The 17529-nt window shown below is 37.1% G+C and overlaps 1 protein-coding gene across 2 annotated transcripts in view; it reads left to right on the top strand.

The window, feature by feature from the left end:
* Positions 1-17529, top strand: part of FNTB (farnesyltransferase, CAAX box, beta) — a 132935-nt gene that overhangs the window by 93029 nt on the left and 22377 nt on the right. The window contains exon 12 of one of the 2 annotated variants that reach the window (XM_037832518.1): positions 161-548. The exons of the other annotated variant lie outside the window; for it this stretch is intronic. Within the exon in view, the coding sequence (XP_037688446.1) occupies positions 161-172 (12 nt within the window). The 3' untranslated portion in view covers positions 173-548. Of the gene's footprint in view, positions 1-160; positions 549-17529 lie in introns of those variants that run through there. 2 annotated transcript variants of the gene reach the window in all.

Genomic DNA, 17529 nt, shown 5'->3' with positions numbered 1-17529 from the left:
GTTTAGATGCCATCTCCTCAGAGAAGCCTTCTCAGACCACCTTCTACAAATCAGATCGCCCTGATAGGCTCTGCCACAGCCCCTCGTTTGTTCCCTTCATAACACCCTTCACAGTTTGTAATGTATTTAACATATTTTTTGTCCACCTCCCTTAAAAAAGTCAACTCCATGAGGGCAGGATGTTCACCCCTGCTTCCAGTGCCGGAACAGCCAGGCATGTAGGAGATGCTCCATCCGTGTTTACGGGGGCACGGAGGGATGAGCCTGAGACATGAATCCAGCTAACTGTCCACGCTGATCAAATAATAGACCTGTGCAGATTATTGTGAACATTTGCATGCGATTTTCATGCTCCTTATGAAGACCTGCTTCTCCTTCTGTAAATGTAAATGTTGATAACTGCTGTAGGTTACAGGTGGCTGCCTTATCTTTTCATCTGTCTTTTTAATCTTCCCCATTTTAAAAATTGTATTTCAAGCAGAAGAAAGACAAATGGACAATAAATAGATGAAAAGGTGCTCTCTAGTAAATAGAGAAACTCAGCGTAATGGCCGGTCAGCTTATTTTCAAGTTTTAACATTTTCCCATTTGCTTCCCATGCAACCCTCTTCGATTCTTTTACCTCCTTCCTTCCCCAGGCCTAAATTTGACATAAATCAAGGCTGTGAGTTTTTTTTGTTTTTCGTTTTTTGTTTTTTAACTATTACTACAGATTTGTGTGTTTTGGTTTGCTCAAGCTCCCAGAATGTAGTATACCAGAAATGGGTTGGCTTTTAATAATGGGGATTTATTAAGTAACAAGTTACAATTCTAAGGCTGTGAAGATCTCCAAATTAAGGCATCAACAAGATTATACCTTCTCTGAAGAAAGCGTGCTGGCATCTGGGGTTTCTCTGTCAGATAGCAAGTCATATAGCCAGTGTCTGCTGGTCCTTCGCTCCCAGGTTTTGTTGCTTTCAGCTTCTAATTCCAGTGGCTTTCTCTCTGTGCATCTGTGGGTTCTATCTTAGCATCTCTGGGGTGTCTTTCTCTTTCTATCTAAATGTCTCTGCCTTTTATCCTCTATTAAAGGACCCCAGTAAAGGATTAAGACCCATCTTGAATGGGCTGCGTCACATCACTATCGAAGCAACCTAGTCAAAGGTCCCACCTACAATAGGTCTGCCCCTACAGGAATGGATTAAAAGAACATGGCATTGTCTGGGGTACATAATAGCTTCAAACCAGTACAGTATATTTCCATAAACAATATTTAGAATTGTTTTTCATGGTTTCACTTTTCTCTAACAGCATTTTACTGTACCAATTATTTTGCATTGTTTTGTTTCCCCCCACTGGCCATTTTATTTTTGAGCTTTATCCATGTTCGTATGTGTTGCTTTCATTTATTCATTTAACTACTGGATGGTAGTCTTTTGTATAAGCGTACCTCAGTTTATTTCTCCATTCTCCTGTTGGTTACCATGTGCATTGTTTCAGTTTTTTGCTATTACAGATACTGTTGCAGTGAACTTTCTGGTGTCTATCTGGTTGGCTTTTATTTTGGTCCTTTGTTTTGTTTGCCTCTGCCCCAATAACACAGTCTAAATTAAGTCTGGAACAGAAGTCCCCTCTACCTTGTTCTTTTTCCTTTAATTTGCCTTTTGCTTTTTCGTGTGAATTTTAGGATCAGCTTATCAAATACACACACACACAAAACCTGATGGTATATTTATTAGTATCACATTGAATTTTAGATTAATAGGAGAGAAGACTGACTTCTTTTCAGATGGAGACTTCCCATTTGTGAATATAATTTTTCATATTTTCTTTCATCTCTTTCATTTTTTTTTTATCATTTTCTCCATAAAGGACTAGCACTTTTTTGTTAGATTTATTTTTAAGTAATTTATAGTTTTTATATCTCTTGTGACTGGGAACTTTCTTTTTCTGTTATATTTTGTCCCTATTGTTACTGGTATATAGAAATGCTGTTGATATTTATATGTTAATTTTGTGTCCAACAACCTTCCCAAACTCTCTTAATAGTTGTAAAAGTTTTCCTGTATTGTCTCCTGAATTTTCTATTTGGGAAGTAATGTCATCTTCAAATAATAGTTTGGCCTCTTCTTTCTCATTATTAAGAATTTTATTTATTTTTTCTTGCCTTGTAATGTTGGCTAAGATCCCCAGTATAGTATTGATTGGAGGTAGTAATAGAAATTATCCCTATTCTAAAATGTTGGTGTTAAGTATGATGCTTACTGTGGGGCTCTGATAAATACTTCATGTCAGGGTAAGGATGGTTCCCCTATTCCTGGTTTGCTAGTTTTTTCCCTTTTAATAATAGTAATTTGTATGGATTTTTCAAAATTTATTTACTGTTTAAAGCAGTTGTAGATTTACAGAAAAATTTTGCAGAAAGTACAGAGTTCTCATGTACCACTCCCTGCACATTCAGTTTTACCTATTATAAACATTTTGCATTAGTGTGGTGTATTTGTTACAATTGATGAACGAATATTGTTATAATTATATTATCAACTGAAGTCCCTAGTTTACATTAGGGCTCACTCTTTATGTTATACAGTTCTAGGGGTTTTTAAAATTTTTATTCTGGTAACATATACAACCTAAAATTTCTCATTTTAACCACTTTAAAGTATGCAAGTGGTGTTAATTACATTCACAATGTAATGCTATTAGTGACATAATCCATTACAAAAACTTTTCCATCACCTCAAACAGTAACTCTGTACAATTTAAGCATTAACTTCCCATTCCTCACTCACACCCCTGCTCCTGGTAACCTATATTCGAATTTCTGACTCCCTAAATTTGCATATTCTGATTATTTCGTATAAGTAAGGACAGACAATACTTGTCCTTTTGTGTCTGGCTTATTTCACTCAACGTGTCTAGCTCATCATGTAGCATATATCAGAACTTCATCCCTTTGCATGGCTGAATAATATTTCATTGTATGTATATGCCACATTTTGTTTATCCATTCATCAGTTGTTGGACACTGGGTTGCTTCTACCTTTTGATTGTTGTGAATAGTGTTATTATGAATATCTGTGTGCACATATTTGCTTTGGTCCTTGCTTTCAATACTTTTGGTTATATACCTGGAAGTGGGATAGTTAAGAAATAAACCCTCACATCTATGGCAAAATGATATTTGACAAGGTGCCAAATATCATTACCAGCCAGGTCGCCTGGTAATTATATATTTAACTTTCTGAGGAACCTGTTTTCCACACTGGTTATATCATTTGCATTCCCACCAACAGTGCATGAAGATTCCTACTTTATCCACATCTTTGTCAGTGCTTGTTATTATTATTATTTTTTTAATAGCCATTCTAGTGGATGTGAAGTGGTATCTCATGTATTTGATTTGCATTTCCTTAATTACTAATGATGTTGAGCATCTTTTCATGTGTTTATGGCTATTTGTATATCTTCTTTGGAGAAGTACCTGTTCAAGTCCTTTGCCCGTTTTCTAATTGATCTGTCTTTTTGTTGTTCCGTTGAAGGAATTCTTTATATATTCTGGATATTAAACACTTATCAGATAAGTAGTTTCCAAATATTTTCCCCCATTCTGTAGGTTGTCTTTTCACCTTCTGGATAATGTCCTTTCCATGAAAATTTAAAAGTTTTATGAAGTCCAATTTATTTATTTTTTTCTTTTCTTGCTCATGCTTTTGATGTCAAGTCGAAGAATCCATTGCCTAATACAAGGTCATAGAGGTCCCTATATTTTATTCTAGGAATTTTATAGTTTTAGTGCTTATATTTAGATCTTTGATTCATTTTGTGTTAATTTTCATAAATGGTGTGAGGTAACAGACCACTTTCATTCTTTTACATGTGGGTATCCAGTTTTCCCAGCACCATTTGTTCCAGAGACTATTCTTTTCTGTTGATTGGACTTGGCATCCTTGTCAAATATCATTTTGCCATAGATGTGAGGGTTTATTTCTTAACTCTCAGTTCTGTTCCTTTGGTCTATGCCTGTCCTTGTGTCATACCACACTGTTTCTTTGTTTTTTGTTTTTTTTTTTTTAATTGAGATTGTTCACATACCATACAACTATCCAAAGATCCAAAGTATACAATCAATTGCCCCTGGTACCATCATACAGCTGTGCATCCATCAACATAATTAATTTTTTTTTAATTTTTAGAACATTTTCATTACTCCAGGAAAGAAATAAAAGCAAAAAAAGGAAACTCAAATCCTCCCATACTCCTAACCACCGCCCCTCTGTCATTGACTCATAGGATTAATATAGTACATTTGTTACTGTTGATGAAAGAATGTTAAAATACAACTAACTGTAGTATATAGTTTGCAATAAGTATATTTTTTCCCTATATGCTCCTCTATTATTAATTTATAGTTATAGTGTCATACGTTTGTTCTAGTTCATGAAAGAGATTTCTGATATTTGTACAGTTAATCACAGACATTGCCCACCACAGGATTCACTGTTTTATACATTCCCATCTTTTTAACTTCCAACTTTCCTTCTGGTGACATATGTGACTCTGAGCTTCCCCTTTCCACCACCTTCACACACCATTCAGCACTCTTAGTTATTCTCACAACGTGCTGCTGTCACCTCTGTCCATTTCCAAACACTTACATTCAACCTTGTTGAACATTCTGCTCATAATAAACAGCCCACTCCCCATTCTTTAGCCTCACTCTATATCCTGGTAACTTATATTGTGTGTCTATGAGTTTATATATTATAATTAGTTCATTTCAGTGAGACTCTGCAATATTTGTCCTTATGTGTCTGACTTATTTCACACAATATAGTGTCCTCAAGGTTTCTTCATCAACCCTTTTTTTTTAAAGATGGGTTTGTTCACACACCATACATTCCATCCTAAGTAAACAATCGATGGATCCCTGTATGGTCACATATTTATGTATTCACCACCATCACCACTATCTATATAAGGACATCTCCATTTCTTCCACAAAGGAGGAAGAGTCAAAGAACATAGAGAAACAAAAGAAAAAGAAAAAAGAAAGAGAAAAAAAAATAACAACAACAAAAACATGACAGCTACAAAGCAACAAAAGGAAAGATAACAGTAAACTAAAGTAGAATAAAGAGCCAGACAACATCACCAATGCCAAGAGTCCCATACCCCTCCCTTATGTCCCCCTCTTATATGCATTTAGCTTTGGTATATTGCCTTTGTTACATTAAAGGAAGCATAAAACAATGTTTCTGTTAGTTACAGTCGCTAGTTTGCATTGATTGTATTTTCCTACAAATACCACCCTATTTTTAACACCTTGCAAGGCTGATATTCATTTGTTCTCCCTCATGTAAAAACATATTTTACTTTTTATCAGAATTGTTGAGCACTCTAGGTTTCACTGAGTTATACAGTCCCAGTCTTTTATCTTTCATCTTTTGTTCTGGTGTCCCATATGGTCCTAACTTTCCTCTTTCAACCATGCTTACAGTCATCTTTGTTCAGTGTACTTCTGTGCTACCATCACCCCACTGGTCTGTAGTGCTCCCTTTAGTATTTCCTGTAGTGCAGGTATCTTGTTCACAAACTCTCTCATTGTCTGTTTGTCAGAGAATATTTTAAGCTCTCCCTCATATTTGAAGGACAGTTTTGCCGTATATAGGATTCTTGGTTGGCAGTTTCTCTTTCAGTATCTTAAATATATCACCCCACTTCCTTCTTGCCTCCATGGTTTCTACTGAGAAATTCGCACATAGTCTTATCAAGCTTCCTTTGTATGTGATGGATCGCTTTTCTTTTGCTGCTTTCAGGATTCTCTCTTTGTCTTTGACGTTTGATAATTTGATTATTAAGTGTCTTGGCGTAGGCTTATTCAGATCTATTCTGTTTGGGGTATGCTGCACTTCTTGGATCCGTAATTTTATGTCTTCCATAAGAGATGGGAAATTTTCATTGATTATTTCCTCTATTATTGCCTCTGCCCCTTTTCCCTTCTCTTCTCCTTCTGAGACACCCATGACACGTTCATTCAAGTGTTTCATGTTGTCATTCAATTCCCTGAGACGTTGCTAATATTTTTCCATTCTTTTCCCTATCTGTTCTTTTGTGTGTAGGATTTCAGTTGTCTTGTTTTCCAGTTCCTGAGTGTTTTCTTCTGCCTCTTGAGATCTGCTGTTGTATGTCTCCATTGTGTCTTTCATCTCTTGTGTTTCCGTAGATTCTGCCAGTTGTTTTTTCGAACATTCAATTTCTACGTTACATTTGCCCAGTGTTTTCATTATACGCTTCATCTCTTTTGCCGTATCTTCCCTAAACTTTTTGAATTGAGTTAGCATTAGTTGTTTCAATTCCTGTATCTCAGTTGAAGTGTAAGTTTGTTCTCTGTTGTCTAGGCATCTGGTTTCCTTGAATACCACACAGTTTTGATTAGTATAACTTTATAAAAACAATTTTAAAATGGAGAAGTGTGAGTCCTCCCATTTTGTTCTACTACTTCAAGATAGTTTTGGCTATTCAGGTCTCCTAACAATTTATATAAATTTGTTGATTGGATTTTCCATTTCTGCAAAGAAGGCTCCTAGAATTTTGGTTAGGATTTCACTGAATTTGTGAATCTTAATATTTAGTCATCCAATACATAAACATGGACTGTCCTTCCATTTATTTAGGTCTTTTAAAATTTTCTATGATTTATAGTTTTCCATGTACAAGCCCTTTACATCCATGATTAAATTTATTCCTAGATATTTGATTCTATTAGTTGCTGTTGTCAATGGAAACATTTCTTGATTTGTTTTTCACATTGTTCATTACTAGTATGTAGAAACACCCCTGATTTTTGTGTTTTGGTTCTATATCCTGCCACTTTGCTTAATTTTTTTTTTCTGTTTTTAAATGCAATTTTATTAAGATATATTCACATAACATACAATCATTCAAAGTGTGCAATCAGTTGTTCACAGTATCATCATATATGTTCACCACAATCTTTGAACATTTTCATTACTCCAAAAAATCAAATTAAAATTAAGAGTTTCCAAAACACTCCCTTTACCTACTCCCCCCCCTCATTTTTCATTTACTTTTTTTTATCTTCATTTTATCGAGATATATTCACATACCACGCAGTCATACAAAACAAATCGTACTTTCGATTGTTTACAGTACCATTACTTAGTTGTACATTCATCACCTAAATCAATCCTTGACACCTTCATTAGCACACACACGGAAATAACAAGAATAATAATTAGAGTGAAAAAGAACAATTGAAGTAAAAAAGGACACTGGGTACCTTTGTCTGTTTGTTTCCTTCCCCTATCTTTCTACTCATCCATCCATACACTAGACAAAGTGGAGTGTGGTCCTTATGGCTTTCCCAATCCCATTGTCACCCCCATAAGCTACATTTTTATACAACTGTCTTCAAGATTCATGGGTTCTGGGTTGTAGTTTGATAGTTTCAGGTATCCACCACCAGCTACCCCAATTCTTTGGAACCTAAAATGGGTTGTCTAAAGTGTGCATAAGAGTGCCCACCAGAGTGACCTCTCGGCTCCTTTTGGAATCTCTCTGCCACTGAAGCTTATTTCATTTCCTTTCACATCCCCCTTTTGGTCAAGAAGATGTTCTCCGTCCCAAGATGCCAGGTCTACATTCCTCCCCGGGAGTCATATTCCACGTTGCCAGGGAGATTCACTCCCCTGGGTGTCTGATCCCACGTATGGGGGAGGTCAGTGATTTCACCTTTCAAGTTGGCTTAGCCAGAGAGAGAGGGCCACATCTGAGCAACAAAGAGGCATTCGGGAGGAGGCTCTTAGGCACAACCATAGGGAGGCCTAGCCTCTCCTTTGCAGCAACCGTCTTCCCAAGGGTAAAACTTATGGTAGAGGGCTCAACCCATCAAACCACCAGTCCCCTATGTCTGTGGTCATGTTAGCAACCATGGAGGTGGGGTAGGCGAATATCCCTGCATTCTCCACAGGCTCCTCAAGGGGGCACTACATCTTTTTTTTTTCCTTGTTTTTCTTTTTTTTTTTTTAACTTTCCCTTCTTTTTTAAATCAACTGTATGAAAAAAAAGTTAAAAAGAAAACAAACATACAATAAAAGAACATTTCAAAGAGACCATAACAAGGGAGTAAGAAAAAGACAACTAACCTAAGATAACTGCTTAACTTCCAACATGTTCCTACTTTACCCCAAGAAAGTTATCTAATATAGCAACATTTCTGTGAACTTGTTCCTACTATATCCATCAGAAATTAACAGACCACAGTCATTCCTGGGCATCCCCAGAACGTTAAATAGTTTATCTGTTCTTCTTGGATTATTGTTCCCCCTTCCTTAATTGCTCTCTACTGCTAGTTCCCCTACATTCTACATTATAAACCATTTGTTTTACATTTTTCAAAGTTCACATTAGTGGTAGCATATAATATTTCTCTTTTTGTGCCTGGCTTATTTCGCTCAGCATTATGTCTTCAAGGTTCATCCATGTTGTCATATGTTTCACGAGATCGTTCCTTCTTACTGCCGCGTAGTATTCCATCGTGTGTATATACCACATTTTATTTATCCACTCATCTGTTGAAGGACAATTGGGTTGTTTCCATCTCTTGGCAATTGTGAATAATGCTGCTATGAACATTGGCGTGCAGATATCTGTTCGTGTCACTGCTTTCCAATCTTCCGGGTATATACCGAGAAGTGCAATCGCTGGATCGAATGGTAGCTCTATATCTAGTTTTCTAAGGAACTGCCAGACTGTCTTCCAGAGTGGCTGAACCATTATACAGTCCCACCAACAATGAATAAGAGTTCCAATTTCTCCACATCCCCTCCAGCATTTGTAGTTTCCTGTTCGTTTAATGGCAGCCATTCTAACTGGTGTTAGATGGTATCTCATTGTGGTCTTAATTTGCATCTCTCTAATAGCTAGTGAAGCTGAACATTTTTTCATGTGTTTCTTGGCCATTTGTATTTCCTCTTCAGAGAACTGTCTTTTCATATCTTTTGCCCATTTTATAATTGGGCTGTCTGTAATATTGTCATTGAGTTGTAGGATTTCTTTATATATGCAAGATATCAGTCTTTTGTCAGATACATGGTTTCCAAAAATTTTTTCCCATTGAGTTGGCTGCCTCTTTACCTTTTTGAGAAATTCCTTTGAGGTGTAGAAACTTCTAAGCTTGAGGAGTTCCCATTTATCTATTTTCTCTTTTGTTGCTTGTGCTTTGGGTATAAAGTCTAGGAAGTGGCCGCCTAATACAAGGTCTTGAAGATGTTTTCCTACATTATCTTCTAGGAGTTTTATGGTACTTTCTTTTATATTGAGATCTTTTGTCCATTTTGAGTTAATTTTTGTGTAGGGGGTGAGGTAGGGGTCCTCTTTCATTCTTTTGGATATGGATATCCAACTCTCCCAACCCCATTTGTTGAAAAGACCATTATGACTCAGTTCAGTGACTTTGGGGGCCTTATCAAAGATCAGTCGGCCATAGATCTGAGGGTCTATCTCTGAATTCTCAATTCGATTCCATTGATCTATATGTCTATCTTTGTGCCAGTACCATGCTGTTTTGGCAACTGTGGCTTTATAATAAGCTTCAAAGTCAGGGATTGTCAGTCCTCCCACTTCGTTTTTCTTTTTTAGAGTGTCTTTAGCAATTCGAGGCATCTTCCCTTTCCAAATAAATTTGATAACTAGCTTTTCCAAGTCTGCAAAGTAGGTTGTTGGAATTTTGATTGGGATTGCATTGAATCTGTAGATGAGTTTGGGTAGAATTGACATCTTAATGACATTTAGCCTTCCTATCCATGAACATGGAATATTTTTCCATCTTTTAAGGTCCCCTTCTATTTCTTTTAGTAGAGTTATGTAGTTTTCTTTGTATAGGTCTTTTACATCTTTGGTTAAGTTTATTGCTAGGTACTTGATTTTTTTAGTTGCTATTGACAATGGTATCTTTTTCTTGAGTGTCTCTTCAGTTTGTTCATTTCTAGCATATAGAAACATTACTGACTTATGTGCGTTAATCTTGTATCCCGCTACTTTGCTAAATTTGTTTATTAGCTCTAGTAGCTGTATTGTCGATTTCTCAGGGTTTTCTAGATATAAGATGATATCATCTGCAAACAATGAGAGTTTTACTTCTTCTTTTCCAATTTGGATGCCTTTTATTTCTTTGTCTTGCCGGATTGCCCTGGCTAGCACTTCCAGCACAATGTTGAATAACAGTGGTGACAGCGGGCATCGTTGTCTTGTTCCTGATCTTAGAGGGAAGGCTTTCAGTCTCTCACCATTGAGTACTATGCTGGCTGTGGGTTTTTCATATATGCTCTTTATCATGTTGAGGAAGTTTCCTTCAATTCCTACCTTTTGAAGTGTTTTTATCAAAAAGGGATGTTGGATTTTGTCAAATGCTTTTTCAGCATCTATTGAGATGATCAATTGATTTTTCCCTTTCGAGTTTTTAATGTGTTGTAGTACATTGATTGTTTTTCTTATGTTGAACCATCCTTGCATGCCTGGAATGAACCCCACTTGGTCATGGTGTATGATTTTTTTAATATGTCTTTGGATTCGATTTGCAAGTATTTTGTTGAGGATTTTTGCATCTATATTCATTAGGGAGATTGGCTGGTAGTTTTCCTTTTTTGTAGCATCTTTGCCTGGTTTTGGTATTAGATTGATGTTAGCTTCATAAAATGAGTTAGGTAGTGTTCCATTTTCTTCAATGTTTTGAAAGAGTTTGAGTAAGATTGGTGTCAGTTCTTTCTGGAAAGTTTGGTAGAATTCCCCTGTGAAGCCATCTGGCCCTGGGCATTTATTTGTGGGAAGATTTTTGATGACTGATTGGATCTCTTTGCTTGTGATGGGTTGGTTGAGGTCTTCTATTTCTTCTCTGGTCAGTCTAGGTTGTTCATATGTTTCCAGGAAATTGTCCATTTCTTCTACATTATCCAGTTTGTTGCCATACAGTTGTTCATAATATCCTCTTATAGTTTTTTTAATTTTTCAGGATCTGCAGTTATGTCACCTTTTTCATTCATTATTTTGTTTATATGGGTCTTCTCTCTTTTTGATTTTGTCAGTCTAGCTAGGGGCTTGTCAATCTTGTTGATCTTCTCAAAGAACCAACTTTTGGTGATATTTATCCTCTCTTGTTTTTTTGTTCTCTATGTCATTTATTTCTGCTTTAATCCTTGTTATTTCTTTTCTTGTACTTGGTTTAGGATTGGTTTGCTGTTCATTTTCTAGCTTCTTCAGTTGATCCATTAGTTCTTTGATTTTGGCTCTTTCTTCCTTTTTAATATATGCGTTTAGTGCTATAAATTTCCCCCTTAGCACTGCTTTTGCTGCATCCCATAGGTTTTGGTATGTTGTGTTCTCATTTTCATTCGTCTCTATCTATTTAACAATTTCTCTTGCTATGTCTTCTTTAACCCACTGATTGTTTAGGAGTGTGTTGTTTAACCTCCAGGTATTTGTGAATTTTCTAAGTCTCTGATGGTTATTGACTTCTAATTGTATTCCATTGTGGTCAGAGAATGTGCTTTGAATAATTTCAATCTTTTTAAATTTATTGAGCCTTGTTTTATGTCCCAGCGTATGATCTATTCTGGAGAAAGTTCCATGAGCACTAGAAAAGTATGTGTATCCTGGTGATTTGGGATGTAATGTCCTGTATATGTCTGTTAAATCTAATTCATTTATCAGATTGTTTAGGTTTTCAGTTTCCTTATTGGTCTTCTGTCTGGTTGATCTATCTATAGGAGAGAGTGATGTGTTGAAGTCTCCCACAATTATTGTGGAAACATCAATTGCTTCCTTTAGTTTTGCCAGTGTTTCTCTCATGTATTTTGTGGCACCTTGATTGGGTGCATAGACATTTACGATTGTTATTTCTTCTTGCTGAATTGCCCCTTTTATTAGTATGTAGTGGCCTTCTTTGTCTCTCAAAACATCCCTGCATTTGAAGTCTATTTTATCTGAGATTAATATTGCTACACCTGCTTTCTTTTGGCTGTAGCTTGCATGAAATATTTTTTTCCATCCTTTCACTTTCAGTTTCTTTGTGTCCCTGTGTCTAAGATGAGTCTCTTGTATGCAACATATTGATGGTTCATTTTTTTTGATCCATTCTGCGAATCTATATCTTTTAATTGGGGAGTTTAATCCATTTATATTCAACGTTATAACCGTGAAGGCATTTCTTGAATCAGCCATCTTATCCTTTGGTTTATGTTTGTCATATTTTTCCCCTCTGTCTATTAATATCCTTTATTGTACCCATACCGAATCTCTTTAGTACTGAACCTTTCTCCAGGTCTCTCTGTCCTTTCTTTGTTTCTCTGTCTGTAGGGCTCCCTTGAGTATCTCCAGTAGGGCAGGTCTCTTGTTAGCAAATTCTCTCAGCATTTGTTTGTGAAAAATTTAAGCTCTCCCTCAAATTTGAAGGAGAGCTTTGCTGGATAAAGTGTTCTTGGCTGGAAATTTTTCTCGTTCAGAATTTTAAATATATCGTGACACCGCCTTCTCACCTCCATGGTAGCTGCTGAGTAGTCACTACTTAGTCTTATGCTGTTTTCTTTGTATGCGGTGAATTGCTTTTCTCTTGCTGCTTTCAGAACTTGCTCCTTCTCTTCCGTGTTTGACAGTGTGATCAGTATATGTCTCAGAGTGGGTTTATTTGGATTTATTCTATTAGGAGTTCGCTGAGCATTTATGATTTGTGTATTTATGTTGTTTAGAAGATTTGGGAAGTTTTCCCCAACAATTTCTTTGAATACTCTTCCTAGACCTTTACCCTTTTCTTCCCCTTCTGGGACACCAATGAGTCTTATATTTGGACGTTTCATATTATCTATCACATCCCTGAGGTCCATTTCGATTTTTTCAATTTTTTTCCCCATTCTTTCTTTTATGCTTTCATTTTCCATTCTGTCATCTTCCAGGTCACTGATTCGTTGTTCAACTTCCTCTAGTCTTGTACTATGAGTGTCCAGAATCTTTTTAATTTGGTCAACAGTTTCTTTAATTTCCATAAGATCATCCATTTTTTTATTTAGTCTTGCAATGTCTTCTTTATGCTCTTCTAGGGTCTTCTTGATTTCCTTTGTCTCCCGTACTATGGTCTCATTGTTCGTCTTTAGTTCTTTGAGTAGCTGCTCTAGGTGCTGTGTCTCTTCTAGTCTTTTGATTTGGGTGCTTGGGCTTGGGTTATCCATATCATCTGGTTTTTTCATATGCTTTATAATTTTCTGTTGTTTTTGGCCTCGTGGCATTTGCTGAACTTGATAGGGTTCTTTTAGGGTTTGTAGACCTATTGAAGTCCTTATCTCTAATTTATCAGATCTACAGCTTCGTGGAGTACACTTTCTCTAACTAACCAGCAGGTGGCGTCCACAAGCCACCTGTTCTCCACAAGCCAGTTCTCCCCTGCTTAGCCTTTTTGGTGAGTGGGGGAGTGAGTCTTGTGGGGCCCAATTGGTGTACCAAGCTTGCGTGTGTAGTTGGTGTTGCCTGCCCTGTATGTGGGGCGTGTTTCTGGGCAGTCGGGGATGGGGGGTGGCCCTAACAATCAAATCTCCCTGGTGATCCTAGAGTTTTAAAGCTGCTGCAATAGTCTAATCCTTCTGTTCAGTCCTGCCACAGTTTGTCTCTGCCACTGACCCACAAGTCTTTGGTATTGGCGTATGGCTCCTGAGACTTGCAAGTGGGCCCCTCTTCCAGGCCGTGCACCCCGGGTCCTCTGTTGAGGGATGACTGTGCTATGTCACAGGTGAGTGCCGTCCCCCCAGGGCAGTTCTGGGCTGCTGGGCTGTGTAGGGAGGCTCCCAGTCTGCTGAAATGATGGCTGAATGGGGCTTTGTTAATTCACACTGCTCCACCTTCCCAACTCTGGGACAATCAGCTGAGGTTGCAGGGAAGGCTAATGTCCACGCCCAGTTTTGTGGTGTGTGCCTGTTATTTGAAGCACTTCCGTCACACTGGGTTGTCTGGGGCATCTGTGGGCTATGTGGCTGGCGATGGGCAGGAGTGTTTCCTGTCCACCAGGATGATGGCTGTGAGCGGACACCCCCCTTTTCTTGGGAAGTTGTGGTGTTTAGTGAATTTTCTCAGCCACTGGATTATTGCGTTTTGTCTCAGAGCTCTCCTAGTTCTGCTCTTGACTTGACCTGCCCAAATAGCAAGTCTTTGAAGCTTTCTGTATTGGGCTTCTTAGAGTAATTGTTGTAGAAAAAGAAAAAAAGGATTAAAAAAAAAAAAAAAAAAAAGGGCCCTCCTCAGAGATCTAATGGGTTATTGAAATGCTAAGAGACGAAGCAACCAGGGCCATTAAGGAAAGGTCCACAGGGCAGAGAGATCAGCTTTTCTTAGGGATTTGCATATGTGCCTCAGGGCCTGAGCTCTGCCCTTCCCCTTTCTGTGTTCACCAGAACTCCAGAAATCCTCCGCTTTTATTTTGGAGTTTTTCGTGTTGTTTTTTTTCTATGCCTGTCTCCTCTCTGCTGGGCTGGCTGCTCTCAGATTCTCTGGTGTCTGGTCTCAGTCTATCTATGGTTGGAGTTTGGATCAGTAGAATGAGTTTCCGATAAGGGCTGCCACTGCAGTTCTCCATTCTCCTTCCCGGAGCTGACAGCCCCTCCTCCCACGGGACTGAGCCTGGCAGGGAGGGGCGCGGGTCCCCTGGCCGCAAAAACTTACAGATTTCGCTGATCTCAGCAGTTCCACGTTTTCATGAGTGTTGTATGAAGTATGCCCAAATTCAGATTGCTCTGTGGTGTCCAGTCCACGCAGTTCCTGGCTTTCTACCTACTTCCCTGGAGGAGTAACTAAAACATACAGCTCACCAGTCCGCCATCTTGCCCCGCCTCCTGAATTTTTTTTATTAGTTCAATAGCTATGTTCTGGATTTTTCAGAATTTTCTATCTTTAGGATCATGTCATCTGCAAATATGAAAGTTTTACTTCTTCCTTTCCAATTTGGATGATTTTTATTTCTATTTCTTGCCTAATTGCTCTGGCTGGAGTTTCCAGTACAGTGTTGAATAGTAGTGGTGAAAACAGGCATTCTTGTCTTTTTTTCTGATCTTCGGGGGAAAACTTTCAATCTTTTGCCACTGAATATGATGTTAGTTGTAGATTTTTAAATATATATCCTTTATCATCTGAGAAAGTTTACTTCTATTCCTAGTTTTCTGAGTCTTTTTACCAAAAAGTTTGCTGGCTTTTGTCAAATGCCTTTTTTACATCAATTGAGATCATGTTGGTTTTTTTCTTCATTCTATTAATGTTGTGTATTGCATTAATTGATTTTCTTATGTTAAACCACTTTTGCATTCCTGGGATAAATCTTACTTGATCATGGTGCATAATCCTTTTAATGTGCTGTTAGATTTGGTTCACTAGTTTTTGTAGAGGATTTTTGCACCTATATTCATAAGGAATATTGGTTTATAATTTTCTTTTCTTGTGATATCATTATTTGGCTTTGGTATTAGGATGATCCTGGCCTTATAGAATGTGTTAGGACATGTTTCCTCCCCTTTAATTTTTTGCAAGAGTTTGAGCAGGATTGGTGTTAATCCTTCCTGGAATGTTTGGTAAAATTCACCAGTGAAGTCATCTGATCCTGAGCTTTTCTTTGTTGGGAGGTTTTTGAGGAATGACTCAGTCTCTTGTTTATTGGTCTGTTCAGGTCTTCTGTCTCCTCTTGAGTCAGTTTAGGTAATTTGTATGTTTCTAGGAATTTGTCTGTTTCATCTGATTATCTAATTGCTTGGCATATAATTGTTCATAGTGTCCTCTGAATACTCCTTTTTATTTCTATTGGGTAAGTAAAAATGTCCCCTCTTTCATTTCTGAGATTAGTTATTTGTATCCCCTCTTTTTTTTTTTTTTTGGCCAGCCTAGCTAAGGTTTGTTGATTTTATTGATCTTTTCAAAAAACCAAGTTTTGGTTTCATTTATTATCTCTACTGTTTTTCTATTCTCTATGTCATGTATCATCACTCTAATTTTTTTATTTCCTTGTTTCTGCTAAATGTGAGTTTCATTTGGTCTTCTTATTGTAATTATTCTGGGTGTGAGGTTAGGTCAGTGATTTGAGATCTTTCTTCTTTTTTAATATAGGCATTTAGAGCTATCACCTTCCATTTCAACATTGACCTTATTGCATCCCATAAGCTCTAAAATATCATAGTTTCATTTTCATTAGTCTTAAGATATTTCCCGATTTCTCTTGTGATTTCTTCTCTGACCCATTGATTAAGATTGTGTTGCTTAATATCCATATATTTGTGAATTTTCCAGTTCTCCCTCTGCTATTGATTTCTAGCTTCATTTCATTGTGGTCTGAGAAGATACCTTGTATGATTTCAATTGTTTTAAATTTATTAAAACTTTTGTGACTTAACATATGGTGTGTCTTTAAAAATAATCCATGTGCTCTAGAGAAGAATGTGTATTCTGCTGTTGACTGAAGTGTTCTAGATATGTCTGCTAGTTGGTTTTTGAGTGTCATTCATATCTATTTCTTTATTGATCTCTCTGGGTGTTTTAACTGTTGTTGAAAATTGTGTATTGAAGTCTTCTATTATGTAGAACCGTTAATTTCTTCCTTCAAATCTGTCAATATTTGCTTCTGTTTTGGAGCTCTGCCATTAGATACATATATATATATAACTGTTATGTTTTCTTGTGGAATTGACCCTTTTAGCAGTGGATAGGGGTCTTCTTGTCTCCTGTAACTGTTTTTTACTGAAAGTCTGTATTAGCATAGCTATCCCTGTGCTCTTTTGTTTACTGTTTGCATGGAATATTTTTTTCCAAGCTTTCACTTTCAACCTACTTGTATCCTTGAATTTAAGGTGTCTTTTGTAAGTGGCATATAGTTGGGTCATGCTTTTTTATCCATTATGTCAGTCTCTTCCTTTTTACTGGACAGTTTAACCTATTTACATTTAAAGTAGCTACTGATAACGAAGGACTTTATCATTTGGCTATTTGGTTCTTGTGTTTTTTTAAAGCAGTTTTATTCACACACCATACAAACCATCCAGCAATCAAGGGCTCTCAGATCACAGAGTTGTGCTTTCATTACTACAGTCAATTGAAGAACATTTTCATTGCTCCGAAAAGAAAAACTCCTTACCCCTTATACTCCCCTATTATTGACACTTAGCGATGAACTGGTACCATTGTTGCAATTGATGAAAGACTTTTGTATTACTGTTAAATTAACTATAGCCCAGAGTTTGCATTAGGTGTATTTTTTTCCCATATACCCCTCTATCATTAACACCTTGTAATAGCAACATACATTTGTTCTAGTTCATAGAAGAACATTCTTGCATTTGTACTATTAGCCACCTTCATCATCCACAGCAGGGTGCACTATATTAAACGGTCCCATATTAAATCCTCTAGCTTTCCTTCCAGTGACTTACATGACACTAAACTTCCCCTTTCAAATACAACCACACACAAACCAGTGCTGTTAATTACACTCACAATAATGTGCTACGATCACCT

The sequence above is a fragment of the Choloepus didactylus genome, chromosome 4 (genome assembly GCF_015220235.1).
Source record: "Choloepus didactylus isolate mChoDid1 chromosome 4, mChoDid1.pri, whole genome shotgun sequence".
In the NCBI taxonomy this organism is placed as follows: Eukaryota; Metazoa; Chordata; class Mammalia; order Pilosa; family Megalonychidae; genus Choloepus; species Choloepus didactylus.
This window is presented reverse-complemented; position numbering and strand designations above follow the sequence as displayed.